Genomic DNA, 22,948 nt, shown 5'->3' on the forward strand with positions numbered 1-22,948 from the left:
GTGGAGGTGAAGTTTGCCCAAAGCAATCGATCATCATCATCATCATCATCATCATCATCATCATCATCATCATCATCATCATCATCATCATCATCATAATCATAATCATCGTCATCATCATCATCATCATCATCATCACCATCACCATCATCATCACCATCATCATCCTTCCTCTACTCCACCTGTCCGTCTCCTCCATCTTGTCGAACTCATCGATGCAGCAGATTCCCTGATCTGCGATCACGAGAGCTCCTCCCTCCAGCATGAGCTCTCCTGTGAATGCATCCTGTAAATATCCATCAGCTTCCCTCAACATCCACCTCCACCTCCACCTCCTCCTCCACCACCAACTCCTCCTCCTCCTCCCCTGCTCCTCTCTTCCTCACCTTCGTGACTGAGGCCGTCAGACCAACCCCTGAGCTTCCCTTGCCAGTCGTGTAGACCCCGCGGGGCGTGAGCTTGGCAACGTGCTTGAGCAACTGACTCTTGGCTACTCCAGGGTCTCCCATGAGACAAACGTGAACGTCTCCACGGATCTGAAGCCCGTCGGCGAGGTTGCGATGGCAGCCGCTAACGAGCTGGAGAAGCAGAGGTCAGCAAGGAAGAGGAAGTGAGTGAAGACTAGGACAAGGGCGACGAGGACGAGGACGAGGACGAGGACGAGGACGAGGACGAGGACGAGGTGATGGTTAGAGGTGGGATGAAGGGGGACAGGAGGGAAAGGGAGAGGACCTGCAGGAGGAGAGTCTTCTTCACATCCTCATGCCCAAAGATCTCAGGGGCGATGCTGTTGGCCAGCTTGGTGTAGGTGCCGCTCTCTGCCAAGGGAGGAAGTAGGGAGTGAAAGAAGGAGCAGGAGGAGCAGAAGCAAGGGGAGGAGCAGGAGCAGGTCAGGTTTTGCACAGCTCAACGCGAGTCGATTACCTTGAGAGTGAAGCAGAATCTGATCTTGCATCTCCTGTGTGAACTCATAGTCTTGATATCTCTGCTTGATCCTAGAGACACTCGTGGCCTCCTACTCGCACAAGTCAGTATCCTATCCCTTCTCCGTCTCCTCCTCCTTCCTCTGTCTCCCTCGTCTCTCCTTCTCTCCTCCCTCTTCCCCCTTCGTTTGTTTCCCGTGTCCCTCACCAGGAAGGTGTCCGCAGTCAGTCCTGCCTTGATCGCTCGGTATCCCGTGTAGGGGATGGGAAGGAAAATTCCCGAGATCTGATCAAGTCCTTTCAGTCTGTAGCAAGAGGAGGACGAGGACGAGGACGATGAAGAGGAAGGGGACGAGGAAGAGGGAGGACGATGCAGTGGGAGGGAGCAGGATGAAGTGGAGGAGGAGGAGGAGGAGGAGGAGGAGGAGGAGGAGGAGGAAGCAAGAGGGAGGGAGAGGTACCTGAACTTCATCACCAGGGGAGCAGCTTCTGGTGCTCTCTCCGGTGAGGTGGACGGTCATCATGCGAGGAATGTGTCCGGTTGGAACTTGATCAGGCTGGAGGAAGTCAGAGAGCTGGGTATGGAGAGGAGGATAGGGAGCGTACAAGCTCTTGGATCTTGATCTCCTGGAACTTGACGAACTTCGATCCCCTTGTCTGCATCCCTTGGATCAGTCCCCTTCATTGCCATCTCCCCTCCACTCTTCCTCCTTCTCCTCTTGCCCTTCTCCTCCCTCTCCCTTTCCTCACCTGCATGAGGAGCTTGCTGTTGCTGTTGAACTGCTGGCATTGCGGGCTCTTGCACTTGTCCAGCGGGTAGAACGATCTTCCCGTCACCTCCTGATAGGCCTCCCACCCGCACTCCTCGCACGTGTACGTCACAACCTTGGCTAGCGGCTGCGACAGAATCTGTCATCGTCCACCAGGAAGCAGAAACGGAGACAAGGAGAGGCCAGAGGAAGAGGAACAAGAAAGCAGGAGAGGTAGCAGGCGGTGGAATGGGAGGGGTGGGGGTGAGGATGGTGCAGCAGATGCATAGCAGGTAGCAAGGATGTGACGGTCAAAGGAACGACAGACTTGAGGGTGTGGGAGGAGCAGGAGGAGCGTGAGTAGCAGGAGGAGGAGGAGGAGCGGGTGTAGCAGGAGGAGAAAGCTTCAGGGAGGAGGAAGCTTCACCTTGACGTCGGAGCATCGAGCAACCATGGCTCTGATCGAGACGAGCTGCCCGATGTGGTTCGCTTTGACAGTCCTCAACGACATGAACTTGTCCTTGGACCCGGGGAGCAAGCGGATCTCGCTGCGCAAGTCAACGTCAACAAGAGAGGAGAGGGTGGGGAGGAGACGAGGAAGAAGAACACAGAGCAGAGGGCAAGAGAATGAGGGGAGAGGGGAGGATCACTGCAATCCTCCGCTGGTTCAGGGAGATTCTTGCTACTCACTAGCGCCGTTTCAGCTCGAGGGGAATCTCCGTCTCCTGGGCCCGCTGCGCCTCCTCCTGCCCGTTCCTCACTTGCATTCTCTGCTGGAGCAGGACATCCAAGACATCCTCCTCCTCGAGCTTCCCAGGTCAAGTCAGCCCCCAGCCCACTGAGCGCATCAACAAGCAAGAGAGCCACCTGTCCATCGGGCTCTGGCATGCACTGGTCGATGGCCTGTCCCAGCAGCGAGAGGTACCTCCTGGTGTTCATGCGCAGGGAGCTGGAAAGATCTTCGTCCATGTCCTCCAGGTCGTCGAGCGAGATCTCCACAACTCTCCTGGAGCGGTTTGCAACCTTTTGCTGCAGTCCATGCCATCAGAGGCGCGGAGATGTCAGGTTCAAGGGTCTCACCAACTGCTGCATGTACTTGAGCTCGCCATTCTGTTCGAACTCCTCGATGAACTTCTTCAACTTGACTGCGGGTGCTCTCAGATCCTTCCACATCACGGTGAAGCATGTCTATGTTGAAAGCAATGCTGCTTGTTCGTCTCGCCACAAGACCAATCAAGATGCAAACACAAGGCAGATACACTACCGTCTCTTGTCTACATGAGCTCAACAGCTACAGCATTGTACAGCACACGTGAAGCACGATAACAAACAACGTCAACAATGTTGACCATGCCGGATTGAAGGCACAACATGAGATCAGGACAGAGAAGAAACAACTCGACAAGAGGAGATCAAGGGGGAGTCTGGTCATGGTTCATTCAGGCCATGTCGGCTGATCATGGTTCGTTCAGGCCATGTCGTCTTACTTGCTTCCTCGTCGTAGCTCAAAGGCGGCATGGCGGCAGCGTGGACGAGCAATGAGCCTCCGAAGGGAATGGGTGAGTTCCACAGGGTAGGTGGTTGCGTATTTTGAAGGTAGGGGTACTTGATGACTGTATGAAGGTGGGGTATGTTTGTGCTTAGTTGAACGGGTACATAATCCACCTTGTTTGACAGTAGGGGGTACTGGACGATTTGGGGGGTAGGGGGGTAGTCGTTTGTGGACGGGCAAAGACCTTCCTTATCGGGAAAGCAGAGGCGGCAGAGCAAATTACCGGCGGGTAGTACTGGACCTCATCCCCGCTCAACCGGGAGTCACCAGCCAACCTTGCCGGGCCCGGCCGCGCGCGCGTAGCGGGCCGCGGCCCGCCGTCGATGGTCACCAGTCCGGTTGAAGGCTGAGAGCAGGCCGCACGGTGCCACGGTGCGACCGTCGGACGGCCTCGGCGCCTTGGGGCCGCGCCACATAAGCGGCAGTCCGATCCGACTCGTGACACGGTCCAACGGTCACCGTGGCACCGGGTCAAGGGCAGTGGCAGTCACCCGATCGTGCCACGGTGCCCTACCGCAGTGATCGGACGGTGAGGCCACTGCCGTGACCCGCCGGCGCTGACGGTACGGCGGGTCCGTCCGACTGGGATCATCCGGATTGCCGTGCCACCGTCGGTGACTCACCGGTGTCGGACTCCGGAGTCAGCCTCGAGTCAGCAGCCTCCGGTTGGCAGCCCGGCCCGGCCGGTGGGTCCACTGCCCGGATAGCCCGGCCATCCCCGGCCGCCGGCGGCCCGGCGGCGGTCGGGCCCCCGGACTACCCTACGGGCCCTCATTCCGGATGAAGGACTCCGGGAGAATGACCCCCTCGTGGGCCTCAAAGCCGCTCTCCTACCCTACCCTCCACCCCCCGTGCTCGACGCTTTAGGACCTGACATCTTTTGAGGAGGGCATGGAGAGGAGGGGGGTACTATGAGGTGACCCAGGGGGTAGAATCTGGTAAATTCATGGGGTGGGTGGTAGTCGCTCCTCAGCTCCACCCAGGAGCTCATGGAAGGTTCAATAGAACACCCAGGGGGTGGGGTGACAATCAAGGGGGTATTAGTCTGATCCCACCATGAAGCAGGGGTACTTTTGATAGCAAAGACCCTGAGGAGGTCATGGGTGGGGTATTTTTGTATGGATGGGGTACAGGCTGAGGGGGTGGGACATTTGAACTTGCAGTAGGGGGTAGGAACCACACTAGGGGGTGGTGACTCGGTTCGCCTCAGAGGGGAATGTAAGTCACGTGATCCAACAAGCATGTCACATGTAATAGTCACGTGATCTCAAATCTATAGTGATTGTATCTCACGTGACATTTCCTACTATGCTCGACCCCTCACGTGACATCAGGTGAGGGGGATCACGTGGTCTTCCTTTTTCTGACGTGAAATCCTCCTCCCCACCACCTTCGCCTCCGTCGCCACCCTCCGCCATGCTCCGCGCTGCCCTCCTCCTCGCGCTCGTAGCCGCCGCCGCCGCCTTCACGGCCCCTCACTCTGCTGGCCTTCGCCTCAGATCCGCTACCCCAGGTGGGAACCTGCTCTTTTCTGTGTCTCTAGCCGCTTTTCTTGTTGTGGGGTCCAGGAACAGCCTGGTGCATTTGCGCTAGTTGCAGCAGTGCAGTATGGCAGTTTAGAGTTCCTCTGGTGTATGTGAGAGGTTGAGACTAAGTCCCCTGATTCAATGCTGTTGTACGGCCGAAATAAGACGTATGTGGGACTGTTTTGTACCACATCGCATGAATTTCATGTCACGACTGTTCGTTGCAAGACTTGCAAAGTTGTTGATTCTGTTCGTCTTATCCGTCTTGTTTTTCTTGTGTGGGTTGTTTACAATTACCTGATCTAATATCGTTGTCGTCCAGCCATGAGCATGAAGGCTGATTCCAATATCCGCATTCCCGAGGGTGTGAAGAAGGCTCTCGCCCCCGCCATCGCCTTTGCTGGCGCTGCTGCCCCTGCCTTCGCTGAGGGAACCGGCGAGGTCAGACCTCAGCAGATGCTCTGACTTGATTCTGACAAGGACATGCAGGCCCTCGGAGTCGATGATGGCAAGCTCTTGATCCCCATCATCGTTGTCCCCCTCTTCGTTTTCTTGCTCTTCCAGGGATTTGCTGCTAACCAGGACAACGAGGACTTCTTTGACACCTATGACCAGCGCCGCCGGTAAACTTGTCGAGTTTCAACACGTCAAGTCAGCAGATGTGTGATGTGTGATTCTTTCAAGTAAAGCTATTGTTTCTTTGTTGACTTGAAATGTAAAAATTCGAAAAAAACAAAAAACACGAAATGAATCAGTACACGAGGCGCTTGGAGTTTGGCTCGCTCACACATACACACTTATGTTTAAGGTATGAGGCTTTATCCTAGTCAACGATATTTACATTATGAGCAGCAGAGAGAGAGGAGATATCCTCAGCTCGGGCTAAAACTTGTCCATGTCATCCTTGACTTCACCTGGCAGAGGTTTGAATCTGCGCAGGTATATCAGGAGATCACAATCGGGCAGATCAGTGTTTACCCCGGTAGCAGCTTCACCATGCCGAGCACCTGAGCAAGCATCATCACGTCATCGCCCACAACCTTCGACATGTCACCGCTTGGAGCAATCCCGACGCCAGGGATGTGAAGGGCAAGGAGGGTGCGCGCTCAATTGTGTAGAGTTTGGTGCTCTCGATCCTGACAGAGCGAAGATGAGACATGCTCTCATGCGGCAGAGAAGCTTCTCACCCTGGTGCCGTGTACTTGGGTCGATCATCAGCGATGGAATTCGTCGACGACAACCGCTTCCTGTAGCTCGTGGAAGTGGGAACTGGGACATCCTGCATGCGGATAGCGGTCATCAAGAACAGCACAGCTCCTCATCCTCATCCTCACATCCATCCAATTCGGGCCCAGCGTCTTGCATCGAAGGCTGTGATACTTGTTTGCGTTTGTTCGGACCGCTGCGAGCATAGGAGGAACCTTTCCAGCAGTCAACAACCAGTCCATGCAACGGCGTGTCTCTCGCACCTCCTTCTTGATCTTGCCCTGCACAAGCTGGATGGGGAGGATGGGGAGTGGGAGAGCTTCGACGGAGTACTCGAGGTACGCCCTGCTGATGGCTTCACCGCCAGCAGATACACAGGAGCATAGAAAAGCCCTCACCTGCCATCCTTGCAGCTGGTGATTGAGTAGATGCCTTCGAACTCGATGAACTCCCTGGACTCTACCTTGGAGAACTTGAGGCGCTGGAATGGTTCTTCTGTGACCTCCAAGACGATCCTCGTCGTTATCCTCAGGGTCGGCGATATCACTCCGACCTGTTCGATCCGAACTCTCCCATTGGGCTGCAGGATAGCTCCTGCAACAAGCACGCCAAAGCCGTCAGGATGTGACGACAGGAGCAGCATGAGTTAGCTCACCAGATTCTGCGATGTTCGGAATGTACTCGTGCAAGTTGTTGTAGTTGGTAAGAACGTCCCAGATCGCTCTCGGAGGCGCTTCAATGAACAGCCCTCCGCTGATTCGCCGCCTACTGCCGCCCAGGCCCTCGAGCTTGATGTTGATGTCAACGCCGTCCACGTTCTTGACCTCCTTCAGAATCAGCTCAGCTGGTCTGTACATATCGAGCGCTGAATGGACTTGAAGAGTGTCGCCTCGTGAACGTTTTGCACGCACTTTCCTCCTGTTCGATGATTCGACGGCAAGCTTTCCTGCAACCTCTCCCAGTCGAGGTGCATGAGTGGCAAAGCAAGCGGTTGATGTCTCTTGTCGCAAACAAAGACAGGATACAGAGTGTTCACCCACGAGGATGAAGAGGATTGCGATGAGGAAGGGAGCGCGGCATTTTGACAAAAATAGATTTTCAGTTCCAGACCATAAACGCAAACCATTCAAGCTCCATGAGGATTTCCCCGAGGATATTGCCACAGCAGGAGAAAATTCAACGTCTTGAACAAAGTTTGTGGTCCGAAAGGACGAGATCAGGTCCCTCAGAGATGATGGGGACGAGGGGACGGAGATGTTGGTATCACTTAGCACGCAACGGGAGTCGGCTACATGGCAACAAGGGGAGAGGGCAGAGGTGGAGCAGGAGGAAGCATCAGTGGGAGATGGACAGAGAGAGGAGGAGCGAGGGGAAGGCGAGGAGGTGGCAAGAAACTCTCCATCCTCCCTCCTGCTTCTTGCGCGTCTCCTCCTGTCAGCCATGGCGGCCAGAGGGTACCCCGTCTGGTAAGAGGGTAGTCTGAACCTTCGGGGGTCATGGTGACAACATACCCCTTATCTGCTAAGAGACATCGCTATTAAACTAGGGGTTCAATCCAAATATACAAATTGTGTCGCCAGGTGGGTTGTTGTCAGAAGGGGGTAGGGTGGATCCCCGCAAGTCATAAGGCTCGAAACCACATCCCCGCTCACTAGAAAAACCGCAAACTTAGTCAAACTCAGTGACTGACCCGGAGCCTCACAGTCTCGGACGGTCAGTCAGAGTCCGACCCGGAGGCTCCCGGGCTCGGAGTCAGTGCGACCGGCCCGGTCGAGCCGACCGAGTCAAGGGCAGTGACTCGTCCAATATCCGATCGGTAACTGTTGGCAGCTTTTCAAAGTTTCAATCAAGTTCATGGCGGCCTTAGGGCGGCCGCCTTTCTCAGTTCCCCAGCTACTTGGCTTCAGCCTTCTCTTCCTCTGCGGCAGCCTCCGAGTTTGCGGCTTGCCCCTCGCATGGAGGAAGCACGAAGCCCCAGCGGTTGAGAGGTTTGTTCCCGCAAAGCTGTTAGTGTGTCAGAGTCAGGTGGGGAGAGAGAGAGCAACTTGGCAAGGGAGGAGGGGGGTGAAGGTTGACTGGGAGGACAGGGTGCAGCCAACGGAGGACAAAGAGAGTTGGCAGGAAGGTTCACCTTGGGGGAGTAGTTAATCGCAACCTCGTATCCTCTCTGTAGACCCTCGTCCGCTGCTGTCACGATTATCTGTCATTTAGGTCAGATCAAGCTCGCCTTGCTCCTCCCTTTCGCCGACTGTTGCTGCCTGAGCGTGCTAGCTGGTCTCCTCCTCTCCTCCCCACTCCTCTCCCCCTCCCCTCCCCTCAGATCTCCCTACCGTCCCGTCCGTCTTCTGCTTCATCTTGCACGCCAAGCTTGAATTCGAGTCGTGATTCATCATGTCGACAACGGGAACAAGAACCTGCACGGCAGTCAGACAAAGAGAGTCATGAGCGGGGAGAAAGGCAGGGGGGGGGGAGCAGAGCAGAGAGGATGGGGAGGGCAGGGAGGGGGAAGCAGAGCAGAGAGGAGGGGGAGGGCAGGAGGCAGGAGAAGAGCAGGAGCTCACCGGCGCCACGTGCGCATCAGATTTGCCAGACTTGAGGGCCTCGAGGACGTTGGCAACGTCGAGGACCTCGGGGTCAGCGAGGCTCCAGGAGTAGCCCAGCACGCCCCCCGTCCTCTTCATGGCGATGGAGCGAGAGACGACGATACTGAGGGCCCAGGCCCACTTGGACTTGGTGAAGCGATCCTCCGGGAAGACTTGAGGATACTTGAGGATGAGCGGGGCGATGGTGGAGTTGTAGCTGAGAGACGTGTACTCCAAGAGCATCTGCAGCAACTTCAGGCTCCCTCCGTCCTCTTGCTGTCCTCCTCCCCTCCCCCCCTCCCTCCCTTCTCGTGAAAGGCATAGCATACGAGCTGCGCGCAGGAGTTTCCTAGCAACACGCACCTTCCTCTCCTCGACGACCTCCGGCATCCGCATGAAGTCAGCAGGGATGTCAGCGTCGCTCCACATGAAGGGGAGGGGCATGTAGAGCGGAAGGGAGCACAGATACTTCCTCCAGGCGCTGCACGTCGACGTCAGTGCGGGTTGAGGGCACGCCGGAGCGCAGGCAGGGGACCTCGTCTCCTTGTTCGCTTCGTGCAGGAGGAGGATCATGAGCCCGGTGAAGCTGTCGATACTCTTCTCCTCGCCGAAGATCTTGGGTGGAGCAGTGAGGAGGGAGCGAGGGAGGTGAAGACAAAACTCTCCACCTTGGACAGCTCGGGGACGTCTTTGACGGACCAGATGCTCAAGAAGCTGCTGGCGGGAACCTGCCGAAGATACTCAGCTTGAGGCAGTGGAGGGACGAGGGAGGGAGACAGTGAGGGAATTGGTCACAAAGGAGGAAGAGGAGGAAGGGAGGGAGGGAGGAAGAGGAGGGCAGCAGGATCCAGGGCAACGGTGAGGGCAAGGAAAAGGGTCCACCTCCACGATAACGTCGTCCGACTTCATTTCCTGTAGGACAGCAACTCCCCTTCCCCTACCGTCCGCCTGGTCGACCGTCTTAGCCGCATTCGGCCTCTGCTTCCTTCACCTGGGACTGGTCGAAATCGAAGTCCGCTATCATGATCCCGTCCGCCTGGAGTAGAACATCGTGAGACAAACCTGATTCAACTCCCTGCTCCCCTCCTCCACCACCATCACGTACTAATCCTCCGTCTCCCACCTTCTCGTTCATGACGACCTTCCCACCCTTCTCCTTGATGAAGCTGACGCTCTCCTGCGCCCGGGCGATCAGGACGGAAGGCCCGGGAGGCCTTGTTACTCACATCCACATTGCAGAGCGAGATGTTGGCAATCGGGTTCTGAGCCTCGGCCTCGCTGACGAGCGTGGAGAGTGCGATTATGTCGGGAGCTGTTGCCCAAGGAAACCTCAGCTGGGGGTGTGGGCAGCGGGAGAGAGGCACCTGAGAGCATCTGGTTCGTCACGATCTCCATCATCTTCTGGCGAGCGTACGCCAGGTTGCCGTACTGGATGGCTCGCTCGATCTGCCACATCAGCAATGTGAGGGAAACTTCAAGGCACCCGCCGCCATGGCGTGAGACCTCGTTGACGATCTCGTGGCTCTCCAGTCCCCTCTCCTGCTCTGCTGTCAGCTCCGGCTCCAAGGAGCACAAGGGAGCAGAACCTTCACGTTGCGATGTTTGACGTTCAGATCGTCGTAGAAGTCGTCCAGCCGGAAGGTGGCGAGGGGAGCTTTCGACAGGTCAAAGTGCTTCTCGATTTCCAGGCCCCTGAGAGAGACCGTAAGAGGTACAAGAGGAGGGGAAGGAGCTGTTAGGAGACGATGACGAGGAAGAGAAGGGGTTTTGAGGAGAGGAGCAAGAGGAGGGGAAGGGGGAGCGGAGCCTACAGGGACACGTAGCAGACGATTGTGAAGAGCACGGCCACCACAAAGATCATGACTCCCAGAGCGACAGCGACTGTGTCTACTCCTTTGAGGAACTGGAAGACCTAAGTGGACGGTCAGCAGATCCCACGGCCTGCTGCGGACGGGCAACCCACCCCCTCTCCCTTCTCCGAAGTGTCGTCGTCCCCCTCATCGCTCTCTGCACCCGATTTGTCAAGGACGGCGGTCGAAACAGCTCTCAGCCCGCACCCCTCGCTCGTCGTCCTCGAGTCAGCCGGTTGTTTGCCTTCCCCATGACGCCCAGACTCTTAGTAGCTCAAAGAATGAACCGAGCTGCAGGATGCAAATTAGCAGATCTACTAAAATGGAGGTGTGGTTGGGGGGGGGGCGGGAAGCAAGGAGAGGGTGTATGGAGTGCGGAAAGAATATGCTATTGGTGGAGAGGCAGGACTACAAGGGAAAGACCGAGCGAGTGAAACGAGGAGAAGATCATGGAAGAGTAACACCCTTCAGCCAAGGGATGTTCAACGACAGTCGGTGATGGGAGGAGGATAATGTAAGGGAGAAGAGGCAAGTACAAAGATGATAAAGAGGAAAGGGGATAATGGCGATCGGAGAAAGAATACTCGCAGAAAGAGGAAGGAGGGGGGCGGAGGAGAATGTGGGTAGGTGAGGGGGACAGCAGGGTTCAGGATGGATCAGGTGGAGGAAGGATGAAAGGGAAGAGATTGGAAGTATGGAGGGAAAGGGCAGGAGGAAGGAAGATGGAGGGGTGGATAATGGGAGGGAAGGAGGGGGTGGAGGTTGAGGGTGGGAGGGAAGGAGGAGGAAGGGGTCGATGATGGGAGCGGAGGAGGGGGTGGGGGTTGAGGATGGGAGGGGAGGAGGAGGAAGGGGTGGACGATGGGAGGGAAGGAGGGGGTTGGGAGTGTACGATGAGAGGGAAGGATGGGGGTGGGGTGGACGATGAGAGGGAAGGAGGGGGTGGGGGTGGGTCTTCTGCTGGATCCTCACCTCACTGACGCTCAGATCGCTTGCATGCCACGCGAGCGAACAGCGAGGCCGAAACAGGGTAAGAGTGGGGATGAGGGCTCTCGGCCCGCTGGACCGTCACACACTCACTGCCAGGCTGGTCACTCACCGTCACCGTGGCACTGTCCCGGGCCCGGTGGAATCGCCGGGCGCGGCCGGCTTGAAACGGCTGTCCCCTGGCCGGGCAACTTCAAGCATCAATCCGAGTGAGATATCAGACTGTCTGGCCGCGGGCACTTGCCCCGGCCCGGGCCTGGCCCGGCTGTCACCGGGCCTCAGTGGTACACTTTGGCCGCCGTGCTGTGAGTGCCGCAGTGTGCTCACATTTCTATTTTCAACTCTGAGGCGGGTTCAATGCCCCGTCATTGCACTCAGAGGGGGTTGGGGTACTTGAATGGGAGGTTATGGGCGGAACGAGGGGTCACAAATATATACTTGTACCCCTACTATATACTGATATTATTTCTAAAAAGATATGGTGGGTAGTCTTTGAGACTGGGTACAGCCAAAGTGAATTCGATATTGAGGGGTAGGGTAGTCTTGTGATGGGACGGGTGGGGGTAGTGTTTGCGATGATGGCGAAATTTTGTCCAGGGGAGTGATGAAGAGGCACCTTCAGGAGGAGGAGAGGAGAGGTTGAAGGAGGAGAGGACAAGATAAACGGAGCAATGGATATGAAGAGACCAGGCTCAAAACTTAAGAGAGAAGTCCTGTATCGTTCAGATCGGCTTGTTTGAAGGAAGAGCAAGAAGAGCCGGGATTTCTTTTTGATTCTGGTCGGGAAGCCGCCAAAATTGACGACCCTGCCAATCACACGATCATGGCATCTGCAAATACGAGCAGAGTCAGAATCATCACGACGTTCAATCAGTATGAATCAGGTGCTTGTCTTCACAATGCTCGCAGTCTGCCCGCTCAAGTGATTGGACTTTTCCTTCAGCTATGTCGGATACAAACTCTGTGGTTGTGATCCTCTACACTGCACCGGTCTGTCGACTCGTAGCATATTCTTGCTGTTCCCAGGAAATTCTCAACCTGATCTAACATCCATGTGCCTCAGGGTTGCCCCCACTGTAACAGGTTCTTGCCGCAGTACAACTCTATCTCGATCGAGGTACCCCTTGACCTGCCCAAGGGGGAGGAGACTGACTGTCTGTCGCTCCAGTCTGCATGGAACAACATTTCTTTCTACAATGTAAATATCATGAGCGGCGATGGGCTTGGAATAGCGAGGTAAGCTTTCCCTGGCACTGCGAGAATTCTGGGATGACGCCCGGGGCAGGCGCAACAACGTCGGAGGCGTTCCGCATACTTCCTTCTACTCCCGTGCCAAGAAGCTCGGAGACATGAGAGGAGACAGGTGGGAGCGATCGCTGCTGCTATCTGCAGCTCATCGCCATGGTCGGCAGCATCTCGGAGTTTCGCAAGCTCCTTGCCAAGCACTTGCAAGACCGCACCTTCGTTGGAGCAGGTGGCCCGTCGATCGCTCGCTCCTCCCGAGCTCTAGGTCGCCTCCTCACCGTATCCTCCAGGATACGTCTTGGGCTCCAGCGCCAACTCGGAGCCTCCCCGAGCCATGGGGAACTCTCGTGAGGAGAATGCCAAGAAGCTTGAGGTCAGCTGGACAACGACTCGCCTTCGTCTCCCCTCCCTCACCCTGCAGTCTCTCTCCCCTTCTCCCCTCCTTCACCGAGCATCCCTCTATCTTACGTGAGGGAGTGCAGAAGAAATCCGTGCCGGCCCACAAGATCGAGGCCTTGGAGGGGATGGGGTTCGAGCGCAGCAAGGCGATAGGTAGAGCTGCCTCCTTCTTCCTCCCGCCGCAAGTTTGAACCTTTGGTCCAGCTGCGCTGCAGAGGACAGAAGGCGATGTGGACCAGGCAGCTGACATCCTGCTGGGAGGTGGCTCGGCTCAGGTGTTGCCTGCGGGGGGGGGGGATAGGTGGACACTGAAGGAGGGGCAGGACAAAGCTTGGATCGCTGGAGTGTCCATCGACACAGAGGCATCGGACGCTCAGCGAAGGGTTGGAGGAGGAGGAAAGTGTTGTGACTTCCAGTCATTCCTGAGCAGGAGCTGGAGCAGGGAAGGAAGTGCGGTATTGGGCTGGTCGGTACCTTGCTCTTCCCTTTCATCATCTGACCGGAGTCTCCCCACATGATTTTTCTTTTTCGTCCTCTTCCTCCTGCTCTTCCTCATTCTTCTGCTCTTCATTGTCCTCCTACTCTCCGCTGCTCTTCTGCTCGCTCTCTTGTCAGGGCCTCGTTGATCACTGGGACAACACTGGGCCCAGAGTCTCAGACGTGGTCCCCTACTCGCCTTCAGGTCGTTGAAGTGATGAAGAGTTTTCCGCCTCCATGACAGTCTCGCAGCTGAAGCAAAGATTTTCAACAAGGGAGACAAGATTGTTGCGATTGATGGTGAATCCGCAGGATGGGAGGGGGTGAGGGGAAAGGTGGAAAGGAGAGGACACTGATACAGGGATGGGAGAACGGAAGGAAAGAAAGTGGAGGAGGGTAAGGAGGATCTGACTTGTCGCTCAAGGGGTGGACGTGCGGGGATTTCGAGTCGACCAGCTCAAGAATCTGATCCTTGGGGCTCCGGGCACGCAAGTGGAGATCTCCTTCGTGTAAGGCTGTCTGCTTCTTCTGACCGCTACCCCCCCCCCCCACCTCGCGTCCTCTGGTGAGTTGCAAGGCAGGCCTGTCTCGCACCTACGCTGGGGAGGAGGACTGCTAGGAGGAAACGATTCGAAGGATATCGTGAAGGTTTGTACCGATGAAAGTGTGGGAGGAGGAGGAGGAGGAGGAGGAGGAGGAGGAAGGGAGTTGACCGGAAGAGGAATTGATAACTGCTTCCATAGGTCATTTTGACCCGAGAGGTCAGGCTGGATACATGCCTGGCAGGTCGCATGAGGGGAAACAGACTGATTGTTTGCTGAGAGTGGCTGCAGGAGCGAGAGGAAAGGACGTGAAGACCCAGACGATGAAGAAGAGGGAGGAGCCGGCGTCAGCGAAGCCGGCATGGTACTCGACAGGTTGAGAGTGCGGCACGAGAGCCATCGGCTTCTCATTCCCTTCCTCTCAGTCTGGCAGGACATCAAATCCGGCTCTGAGCGGATGAGCAAAAGTAGCTGCTCCTTGCTGTGCGGCCCCTGGCTCACGCCTCCTCCTCCCTACAGACCTGGAGAATGGCTTCAAGTCAGCTGGGGACAAGATCGAGGAGGCAGGCAGCGCCATCGGAAAGTCAGCCTCGGTGCTGCTGATGGATCGGAGGAGGTGGTGCAGGAGACGAGGAGACTGACCGATGGTCCAGAATGGATGGGAGAAAACCTCCAAAGGAGCCAAAGAGGTAGCGAAGTCCATCAACGAATCGACGGCTTCTGCAAGCGAGACCATGACGGAGGCGGGAGAGAAAGTGAGATCGAGATGCCCCTCACCCGTTCCTCCTTCCCTTTTTTTTTTGCCTTTCATGCCTTCGCCCTCCACCCTCTCTTCGCTGATGACTTCGAGCTTCGAGCTGCTGCCATTCAGCACTGACCCCGACACAGATCAAGGAGGCCGTCGTCGTCGACACAGCCGCTCGCAAGAGGATCGCAGGTTCAGGGAGTGACGCCGAATGTTGATCCTGCTGAAGTTGAGACGGCAGAACTCGAGGAGGAGAACAGACTTCTCAGAGAAAGGTTGTCGTCCTTCTCCCTGCTCCCTCCACTTCTCACCTCTCTCTCCTTGCCAGGCTCAATCAAGCTGCTTCGAGCGGTTCCAACACGCCGAGCGCCAAGTAGGTCTCCCTTACCTCCTGGCCTCGAGTCTGACGTCTGCCTTGCACCTTTCAGGTCCGACGGCTCAAGGAGAGGTGAGGGCAGCGCTGCGGGGGGGAAGGGACTTTGATTCTCCTCAGAAGCTTCGTTCCGATTCGACGAGGACGCAAAGTCGAACACACCACGAGGTCTTGTTGGATTGATCACCCTGGAAACACGCCCTTCCTCTCCCCCTCCTCTCCCCCCCTCCATGCGTTCCTCCCCTCCATCCTCCTTCCCCTCTCCCCCGATCTTCTTCTCTTCGCTCTCCTTGTGCTCCTTGCCCTGACTGCTTCATCAGGCGATGGATGCCAGGAAGGAGAGTCAACGGACATCCGCAGCTTCGCAGCTGAGTCCTTCTCCACTGCCAAGTCGCCTAACGTAAGAGGAGGGAGGAGGAGGACGAGGAGGAAGTGCCTGAATGTTGGCAGGTACCCGAGTGCTCTATCAGAGTGAGGATGACTGACGGAACGGTTATCGAGAAGAGCTTTCCCTCGTCCACGAAGCTCAAGAAGGTTAGGGTTCTGATCCCCTCCTCCCTCCTCTTCCTCACGTATCTTCTCCCGTCGCCCTGCCTCCTTGTAACGTTTCACTTCCCATCCTCCCACCCGCTTCTTCCTCGTCCTCCCTCATTGTAACTTATCTCTTCCCATCCTCCCACCGTCTTCCTCGTCCTCCCTCCTTGTAACTTATCTCTTTCCTGCCTTCCTCCTCCCTCCTGCTCTCTCCTCCTCCCTCCTCCTCATGTTGCTGCAGGTGGTTGAGAGCGTTCTGCCCTCGGACGACCTGCGCGAGGAGTGGACTCTGATGCTCCCGTGGCCTCCGATGTCGCCAAGAGACTTTCCTGACCTGCTCCTCAGGTACCCGAGGAAGATATTCGGCGACGAGGACCTCGACAAGACCCTTCTCGAAGCTTCGCTGGTGCCCTGCAGCTGATCTCGCTTCCTCTGTGATCCCTCAGGCAGGCACCTGCTGCTACCATGAACGTCACCAAACGGAGATGATGATGATGTGGTCGGGTCGATCAGGATATGGACAGCGAGATGAAACTGAGACAGTGGTAACGGTGCGACTTGTCTCTAATGAATCCTATCAAGTTTCCCCCTCACAAGTCACCTGTGGAACTTCAGTCAACGTCACTCAGTCCGACGAATCCCCACCTATCCCCAAGTTCTTCCTGAGCTGATTGGCGACAGAGATCAGGTTGTCCCTCTCCAGCCTCCCTCGTATCCCCATCTGCCATAGGAAAGCTTCAACATCCCTCACCGCAGCTTCCAGCAGACCTCATGTAAGTCTTGAGCTCCTAGCCGGATCAAGCCGCTCCCATCCAGCTCCTGCGTCCCCCTCCCTCGTCACTCCTCCTCAACGATCCCGACTGTCTCACCTGCTTGTACAAGGCGTGCAGAGTCCCGGGCTGGACGCACTCAGGCCCCAGCTGCTGCCACAAGAACTCGTGGACCTTGCGGGGGGGCCAGCACCCAACGTCAAGTTCGCGGCTGGCTGCATAGCGGGGAGTTGCCCGCACCTCCTCCTGACCCAAGGAAGAGTCTCTCGTCGCGCGATCGTGCAGGAGCTGAGGGCTCGAGCGACTTTCTCCTCCTCCTCCTGCCGACTTCGCGACCCCCTTCTCGGCGAGTGCCCCTGCCGTCCCTCCAGCCCCCAGGGCCTCCCGTCGGCCGGATGCTCCCCCAGCCAGAACCTCGAGTAGTTAAGGACCAGCTGAGTCTTCACCGCCTCCACCTGCTCAGCGCTCATCCAGTTCTTTGAGGAGAGGATCGGAAGGTTGCGGCCGTACTTGTACCTCAGCAGCGCCTTGAGCGACTCTTGCCTCCCCTCGAAGCGAGCGAGGACCCCGGGGACCTGGACTACCTTGGAGGGGTTGACCTTCTTGTAGAAGACCTCCAGCCTCTGTTTCATGGTCTTTGCATCCTCCTCCTCCTCCTCGACCGACTTTGACCGCCGGAAAGACGTCGAGAGACGAGAACAAGACCCCGGCGACCTTCGCTGAGTCCTGACCGGGGAGCAGGACAGGTTTAGGAGGCTAGGAGACGACGGACTGTGCGCTCTCAGGATCGATCTCTTCTGTGAACTAGCAAGGGAGGAAGATTGATCAAGGGAAGTCTCCAGCAGCTCAACTTTCTTCAAGGAATCTTGTATCAGAATGTCCAAGTCCTCCAACTCCTGCTCGGTCTCCTCCAGCGAAGCGTGGACCCGCGTTTCAAAGCGATCCTGCGCGCTGGTCATTTCATTGTTCAGGTCTATAAATGTTGCCGAGAAATCGTCATAGCTTTCTGACGCGTCCGAGTCCTCGATAGTATCGAGCAGCAGTTCCGATTGCTGTAGGTTTTGGATGTGTTCTTCAATCGACCCCAAGTTCGCCTGAATCCTCATCATGTCACTCTGAGAGTGCGCTTCTTGCCTTGCAGCACTCCTGAATGACATCTGCTCCCTGGCTGTCGTTTCATCCTTCAGGTTCATAGCGTTCGTATGCTCACATGAGGGAGAGCCTAGGCAACAAAAATTTGAATGTTTGATGGGCTAAACGGAGGAAGTTGATTCCAATTTCTCGTCAGTACTTTTGATTCCATTCTCTCGTCCCCTCCCTCACTCCCTCCTCCGCTCGTCCCCTCCCTCACCCTCTCCTCCTCTCGTCCCCTCCCTCCCTCCCTCCCCCAGCACTCTCCCTCCCTCTGTCACCCGCCGCCATTTCGGCATAGTGACGCCACCCTACCCGCCGGCCCTCTTTTTGATTTAAAACAAATATTCTTTTTTCATTTTACAAGATTGCTTACTTTTTATAGCACCACCCTACCCACTATTGATTGAGTCTACTTCGCAACGTACCCCATCCAGAACAACAATTTCATGCTGTGTGATGGGGTACTTTCGTAGTACCCACCCGGCACGTGCTGCTGTAATTCGTGATTTGAGGGGGTACCTCTGAGTACCCCTACCCCATCATAGTTGAGGGTGCCAGGTTTCACCCCTTTCAGTGACCCTACCCCTTGATATTTGAGGTAATATTTCTGTTGTGTCTAATTACCCCTCCATCAAACTGGTTCATTGGGGGTACTTCTACCCCCAAAAGTTCTCAAGCACATCAAGTACCCACCCACCCCACCCCACCCCACCCTCTTTGTCCAATCTCCCTCGCCCTACCCTCCGTTCCACAAGTCTCTTGCCAGCCCCCACTCGCGCCATGGCGATGCTGAGGCTGCTTGTCGGAGTAGCCATGCTGGCGTCCTGTAGCGGCTTCTCCTTCACGTCCACTCCTCTCCGCCTCAGACATGCTGGCAGCAAGAGATCCTACGTGCTCCCCACTCCTTCGAGCAGCCGGAGAGTGCTCAGGACGGCGGCCAGAAGGGACGTGATCGGGCTGAAAGCGACAGGCATTGCAGACCCAGCAAAGATGAAGCCGGGAGCGCCAGCGATTGAAACCCTCGAACTTGAATACTCTGAAGACAATCTGTTCCATGACGGAGAGACCGTCATCGTGAAGAGGTCAGACGGTAAGAACTACTTCGCTCGTGTGGACGTGTCAGCAGAGGATGGCCGGTATTTAGTCTGTGTGGATGAGGAGAAGGGCAAGTACAGGAAGGAGCTGCCGAAGGACATCGGGAAACTTGTTGGTGATGATCATATGAGTGATGAGAAGGCCATTCCTCCTCCAGCCAAGATGGCAGGAGCGTACGTGTCCAACATGGCGCAGTACAACAAGATGTACAGGCAGTCCCTTGACGAGCCGGAGAAGTTCTGGGGGATGATGAGCAAGGACTTCTACTGGAAGGAGATGTGGCACACGCTGAACGAAGTGAACTTTGACTACACCAAAGGCCCTGTGTCGATCAAGTGGTTCTTGGGATCCAAAACGAACCTGGCCTACAACGCGCTCGACCGCCACATCGAGGCTGGCAAGGGCGACAACATCGCCTTTTACTGGGAGGGCAACGACGATGAGAGCAGGGCTTACACTTACAATGAGGTCTACGAGATGGTCTGCAAGTTTGCCAACGTGCTGAAGAGCAAGGGCATCAAGAAGGGAGATACGGTTGCCATCTACCTCCCCATGGTTGTCGAGCTCCCTGTTGCTATGCTTGCCTGCGCCAGGATCGGGGCAGTGCACAGCGTTGTCTTCGGCGGCTTCAGTGCCGATGCCCTTGCTAGTCGCGTCGCTGACTGCAAGGCAAGAGTGCTGGTGACGGCCGATGGTGTGATGCGAGCCAAGAAGTTGGTGAACCTGTTGGACATCGTCGACAACGCGGACAAGATCCTCAAGGCAGACAAGGAGGCCAATCACAAGTTGGATAGCATCATTGTCGTCGAAAGAAACTCAAAAGCAGGTGTGCTTTGCACGTGCGACACACTCGTCTCTCACTCGTTGTCCAGGGCCCTTGAAAGAGCAGCATGAACCCTGGAACAAGCTGATGGCGGGCGCAAGTGCCGATTGCCCAGTCGAGTGGATGGATGCCGAAGATCCCTTGTTCCTCTTGTACACGTCGGGGTCAACAGGAAAGCCCAAGGTATCCGTGTGAAGTCTTTGATCGCCTAAGATCGTTTTGACTTCGCTACAGGGAGTTCTGCACACAACCGCCGGCTATATGGTTTGGTCCGCCACCACCTTCAAGTACGTCTTCGATTACCGTCCTGGAGATGTGTACTGGTGCACAGCAGACTGCGGATGGATCACTGGTGAGCTATAGATGATGGATGATCGAGGCTGGGTAGCTGACTTCCGTTGGGATCAGGTCATTCATACATCACCTATGGCCCGATGATCAACGGGGCCACCCAAGTGCTGTTTGAAGGAGTTCCAACGCATCCGACACCTGCTCGATGCTGGGAGATCATCGACAAGTACAAGGTGAACTTGGTGCGAGGTTCCTCCTTGAGGTCACTCGGTGGCAGGTCAACCAGTTCTACACCGCTCCCACGGCTGTGCGATCCCTTATGAGCTTCGGGGAGCAGTACCCCGAAGGGCACTCTCTAAAGTCTCTCAGAGTCTTGGGGAGTGTCGGCGAGCCCATCAACCCTGAGGTGACTTGGGACAGAGCTGCTGCCTCCCACCTCTTGCCCTCGATCGCGCGTTGACTTGGAGCAGGCATGGAGATGGTACAGCAAGCATGTCGGACGAGGCCAGTGCTCGATCTCCGACACCTGGTGGCAGACGGAGACTGGCGGTCACATGATCACACCGCTGCCTGGAGCAACTCCCCAGAAGCCTGGCTTCGCTACCAAGCCCTTCTTCGGTGTCGAACCTGCCATTTTGGACCCGGACGGCAAGGAACAAGATGGCGCTTGCGCTGGGTATCTTACGATCAAGAGATCCTGGCCGGGCCAGGTGAACGCTCCCTGACGCTCTGAGTCAGCCTCTCACTCGTTGCTATCAGCTGCGCGGCATCTACGGAGACCAGGAAAGGTTCGAGAAGACTTACTTCCAGCTCTTCAACGGGGCCAACGAGATGATCTCCAAGGACAAGTACATCACGGGCGATGCGTGCCGGCGCGACAAGGTCAGCATCGCAGACAGCCCCTGAAGCTGATGGTGACCCACAGGACGGTTACTACTGCATCACCGGCCGCATCGATGACGTCATCAACGTGTCCGGGCATCGTATTGGAACGGCGGAGCTGGAAAGCGCTCTCTCGCAGTTCGAGCATTGTGTGGAAGCGGCGGTCGTCGGGTTTCCCCACCCGATCAAAGGAGAGGCGATCTACGCGTTCGTTACCCTCGAGCAGGGATATGAGATGACGCCGGAGGTCCAGAAGGCGCTGAAGCAGGTGATGCACGCGAGGAGGGAGGAGGGAGGGAGGGAGGGAACAAGCACTCTTGTGTGTAGAACGGGTGACTGTTTATGTCACATCGTTCAAGAGATGAGTGCGACAACATGACAACCGAGCTTACTCCTCGTTGCGATCCCACAAGTGACGCCATGAGAAGCCTCAAGTGTCAAAATATTCTTCCTGCCGCAATCAGCTCCTGTCTCTTTGTGACTTTCTGACATGCCGGACAGGTTGTGAGGTCTGAGATTGGAGCCTTTGCTGCCCCCGACAAGATTCAGTTCGCCCCTGCCTTGCCAAAGGTACAACTCGATCCCATTCAACAGGGTTACCCTTGTGACCTGCTGCCAGACGAGAAGCGGCAAAATCATGCGCAGGATCTTGAGGAGGATCGCCGCCGGTAAAGCAGCAGAGCATGCTCTCCGTTTGTTGCTGATTTGTGCGGCAGGGGTGACGGACGTGTCTGAGTTCGGAGACATCAGCACCATCACCGACCCGAGCATCATCGACGAGCTGCTGGAGAACGCGAAGCATGCTTCATGAACGGACTCAATCATGGACTCGTAGACTCGAAGGTTTTGAAACATTAAGAATGTAAATTAGATTGAGTTGCCGCTTGGTGACTGTCTCAGTGTCACGCGCCGGGCCAACCGGACGAACTTGACACTGAGCACTACAGTGTCGGATCATCATTGGCCACCCGGGCCGGGCGGCGTGACGGAGTGTGCCAGTTGGCCAGTACCGAGCCCGGTCGCGGTCCGACGTCAGTGTACCGCCGTACGGTACCGTACGGTACTTTACTCAAAGTTAAGTACGGTACGGTACGGCACCGTGTCACAGTTTTCAGTCACAGTTTCGGGCTCTTGAAGTTCGCCACCAAAGTTGCTTTTATCTTCAAAGTTTCAAAGTTCAGTGACGGGGCCCGACCATGCGAGGTAGCGGCATGGCGGTGCAGGAGGACGTGCGCGGGCCTCTGGTGTTTCAATGCCGCGAGTGTCTGACCATCATCGGAGACTCCTTCTCCATGGTGTCTGCGGTCGAGAGCCTCGATGCCATCATCCTCTCTGGTACCAGCAAGCAGCTCCCGTGTCCACTGTGTTGACATTTCCATCAGTCGCTGTGCAATGCACAACGGGACGAAGAACGTCGGATGGGCATGGCAGGTCAGCCTCCGCTGTGAGGACGTCAATGTATCTGTGAGCATGCCATGGCAGTATCTACCAAGAGGTCAGGTGCACGTGTGGCAACTTGATAGGACGATGTTTCTTCAAACATCCTCACTCAGAGCAGTATGACATCTTGTAAGTGAGAATCTAGCCATGACCACATGCTCCTCGCTTTCATCGCCCTCTTGTCGTCCTGTGCATCGCTGATCCTGCGTTCAAGGGGCCACTACACCTTGGACAGAACGTCCATCACCAGGCAGAGTCACGAGTGCGAGAGGACGTGGGTAACTTTGACATGATAGTTATGAGCTGGGAAGTGGCAACGACAATCCTCTGGTCCCGCCACTTGGCGATGTCACGACATCGAACAACTCCAATCAAGCCATCGAGAGGTGAGAGAGCGCCCAGATCCTTTCTCTCACTTGACTGTTACGCCCTTCCCTCGCCCTTATCCTCCCTTCAGGATTTTGGAAACAATCCAGGCAGACATCGCAAAGGTACTCGAATGCCATCTTGACTTGTGTGCCGGTATTGTCCGACCATACAATCAGATGAAGGCGATGACTCTCTTGTTCGACGAGCGCTTGTCTAGTGTCGAGGCCGTGTGCAAAGTAGGAGTTGCTCTCCCTCCTTGGCTTCATGTGACTCTGTTGTGGACAGCCTGTAGGCTCGAAAGGAAGTTCAAAACAAGGGGAAGACACGGAGGTGCAGGAAAATCCAAAGAAGAGGCGGAGATAGAACTTTCACGATCGAAGGGGCAACAACAACATGTGATCTTTATTTACAGAGTTTCGAAACATTGTTTCCTAAATTCCATCACAACCTCCAC

General features: G+C 56.1%; 9 protein-coding genes across 9 annotated transcripts in view; 4 read left to right on the forward strand and 5 right to left on the reverse strand.

Moving 5' to 3' along the window:
• Positions 1–2,845, reverse strand: part of MCM7 (minichromosome maintenance protein 7) — a gene marked incomplete at its 5' end in the record, with an annotated part of 4,666 nt that extends 1,821 nt beyond the window's left edge. Inside the window, 12 exons of the mRNA XM_005834253.1 lie at positions 183–286; positions 387–578; positions 733–818; positions 925–1,015; positions 1,132–1,209; positions 1,385–1,480; positions 1,530–1,580; positions 1,674–1,820; positions 2,100–2,220; positions 2,363–2,442; positions 2,540–2,701; positions 2,753–2,845. Of these exons, the coding sequence (XP_005834310.1) occupies positions 183–286; positions 387–578; positions 733–818; positions 925–1,015; positions 1,132–1,209; positions 1,385–1,480; positions 1,530–1,580; positions 1,674–1,820; positions 2,100–2,220; positions 2,363–2,442; positions 2,540–2,701; positions 2,753–2,845 (1,301 nt within the window). The remainder of the gene's footprint in view (positions 1–182; positions 287–386; positions 579–732; positions 819–924; positions 1,016–1,131; positions 1,210–1,384; positions 1,481–1,529; positions 1,581–1,673; positions 1,821–2,099; positions 2,221–2,362; positions 2,443–2,539; positions 2,702–2,752) is intronic.
• Positions 2,846–4,629: 1,784 nt separating this feature from the next.
• On the forward strand, positions 4,630–5,501 carry GUITHDRAFT_152083 (hypothetical protein). The gene is made up of 3 exons (XM_005834254.1): positions 4,630–4,737; positions 5,073–5,191; positions 5,240–5,501. Exons 1-3 carry the CDS (start codon positions 4,641–4,643, stop codon positions 5,375–5,377), a joined length of 354 nt encoding a protein of 117 aa, XP_005834311.1. The 5' UTR covers positions 4,630–4,640; the 3' UTR covers positions 5,378–5,501.
• A 223-nt stretch (positions 5,502–5,724) lies between these two features.
• On the reverse strand, positions 5,725–6,813 carry GUITHDRAFT_137515 (hypothetical protein; the record flags this gene model as incomplete). The annotated part of the gene is made up of 7 exons (XM_005834255.1): positions 5,725–5,757; positions 5,805–5,886; positions 5,938–6,029; positions 6,085–6,171; positions 6,220–6,301; positions 6,355–6,550; positions 6,612–6,813. 7 exons carry the CDS (start codon positions 6,811–6,813, stop codon positions 5,725–5,727), a joined length of 774 nt encoding a protein of 257 aa, XP_005834312.1.
• A 1,020-nt stretch (positions 6,814–7,833) lies between these two features.
• On the reverse strand, positions 7,834–9,570 carry GUITHDRAFT_152084 (hypothetical protein). The gene is made up of 9 exons (XM_005834256.1): positions 9,530–9,570; positions 9,421–9,486; positions 9,207–9,266; positions 9,074–9,153; positions 8,902–9,019; positions 8,518–8,781; positions 8,287–8,370; positions 8,088–8,156; positions 7,834–7,960 (listed from the first exon to the last, which is right to left on the reverse strand). The coding sequence occupies exons 1-9, from the start codon at positions 9,560–9,562 to the stop codon at positions 7,850–7,852; spliced, it is 885 nt and encodes a 294-aa protein (XP_005834313.1). The 5' UTR covers positions 9,563–9,570; the 3' UTR covers positions 7,834–7,849.
• Positions 9,530–11,404, reverse strand: GUITHDRAFT_152085 (hypothetical protein; the record flags this gene model as incomplete). Its single annotated transcript, XM_005834257.1, has 10 exons — positions 11,361–11,404; positions 10,596–10,679; positions 10,502–10,545; positions 10,350–10,450; positions 10,125–10,230; positions 10,042–10,077; positions 9,903–9,984; positions 9,765–9,850; positions 9,662–9,715; positions 9,530–9,574 (listed from the first exon to the last, which is right to left on the reverse strand). Coding segments are annotated over exons 2-10 (600 nt in total), but the record flags the coding sequence as incomplete, so codon positions are not given.
• Positions 11,405–12,198: 794 nt separating this feature from the next.
• On the forward strand, positions 12,199–16,179 carry GUITHDRAFT_162699 (hypothetical protein; the record flags this gene model as incomplete). The annotated part of the gene is made up of 28 exons (XM_005834258.1): positions 12,199–12,259; positions 12,319–12,365; positions 12,439–12,492; positions 12,544–12,611; positions 12,661–12,738; positions 12,788–12,849; positions 12,911–12,993; positions 13,103–13,172; positions 13,224–13,294; positions 13,343–13,402; positions 13,450–13,485; positions 13,635–13,701; positions 13,749–13,796; positions 13,921–14,005; positions 14,078–14,144; positions 14,240–14,282; positions 14,330–14,413; positions 14,464–14,505; positions 14,558–14,631; positions 14,692–14,793; positions 14,927–14,975; positions 15,013–15,058; positions 15,112–15,156; positions 15,212–15,231; positions 15,477–15,556; positions 15,607–15,690; positions 15,932–16,096; positions 16,141–16,179. 28 exons carry the CDS (start codon positions 12,199–12,201, stop codon positions 16,177–16,179), a joined length of 1,830 nt encoding a protein of 609 aa, XP_005834315.1.
• A 101-nt stretch (positions 16,180–16,280) lies between these two features.
• Positions 16,281–17,653, reverse strand: GUITHDRAFT_137518 (hypothetical protein; the record flags this gene model as incomplete). The annotated part of the gene is made up of 4 exons (XM_005834259.1): positions 16,281–16,291; positions 16,336–16,411; positions 16,560–16,671; positions 16,701–17,653. The coding sequence occupies 4 exons, from the start codon at positions 17,651–17,653 to the stop codon at positions 16,281–16,283; spliced, it is 1,152 nt and encodes a 383-aa protein (XP_005834316.1).
• A 1,198-nt stretch (positions 17,654–18,851) lies between these two features.
• Positions 18,852–21,496, forward strand: GUITHDRAFT_157624 (hypothetical protein; the record flags this gene model as incomplete). Its single annotated transcript, XM_005834260.1, has 11 exons — positions 18,852–19,515; positions 19,562–19,695; positions 19,747–19,864; positions 19,921–20,036; positions 20,081–20,209; positions 20,274–20,513; positions 20,563–20,685; positions 20,729–20,953; positions 21,187–21,255; positions 21,305–21,353; positions 21,402–21,496. The coding sequence occupies 11 exons, from the start codon at positions 18,852–18,854 to the stop codon at positions 21,494–21,496; spliced, it is 1,962 nt and encodes a 653-aa protein (XP_005834317.1).
• A 385-nt stretch (positions 21,497–21,881) lies between these two features.
• On the forward strand, positions 21,882–22,857 carry GUITHDRAFT_106786 (hypothetical protein; the record flags this gene model as incomplete). The annotated part of the gene is made up of 6 exons (XM_005834261.1): positions 21,882–22,020; positions 22,068–22,116; positions 22,168–22,254; positions 22,422–22,511; positions 22,583–22,730; positions 22,780–22,857. 6 exons carry the CDS (start codon positions 21,882–21,884, stop codon positions 22,855–22,857), a joined length of 591 nt encoding a protein of 196 aa, XP_005834318.1.
• Positions 22,858–22,948: the final 91 nt, after the last annotated feature.

The sequence above is a fragment of the Guillardia theta genome (genome assembly GCF_000315625.1).
Source record: "Guillardia theta CCMP2712 unplaced genomic scaffold GUITHscaffold_26, whole genome shotgun sequence".
NCBI lineage: Eukaryota > Cryptophyceae > Pyrenomonadales > Geminigeraceae > Guillardia > Guillardia theta.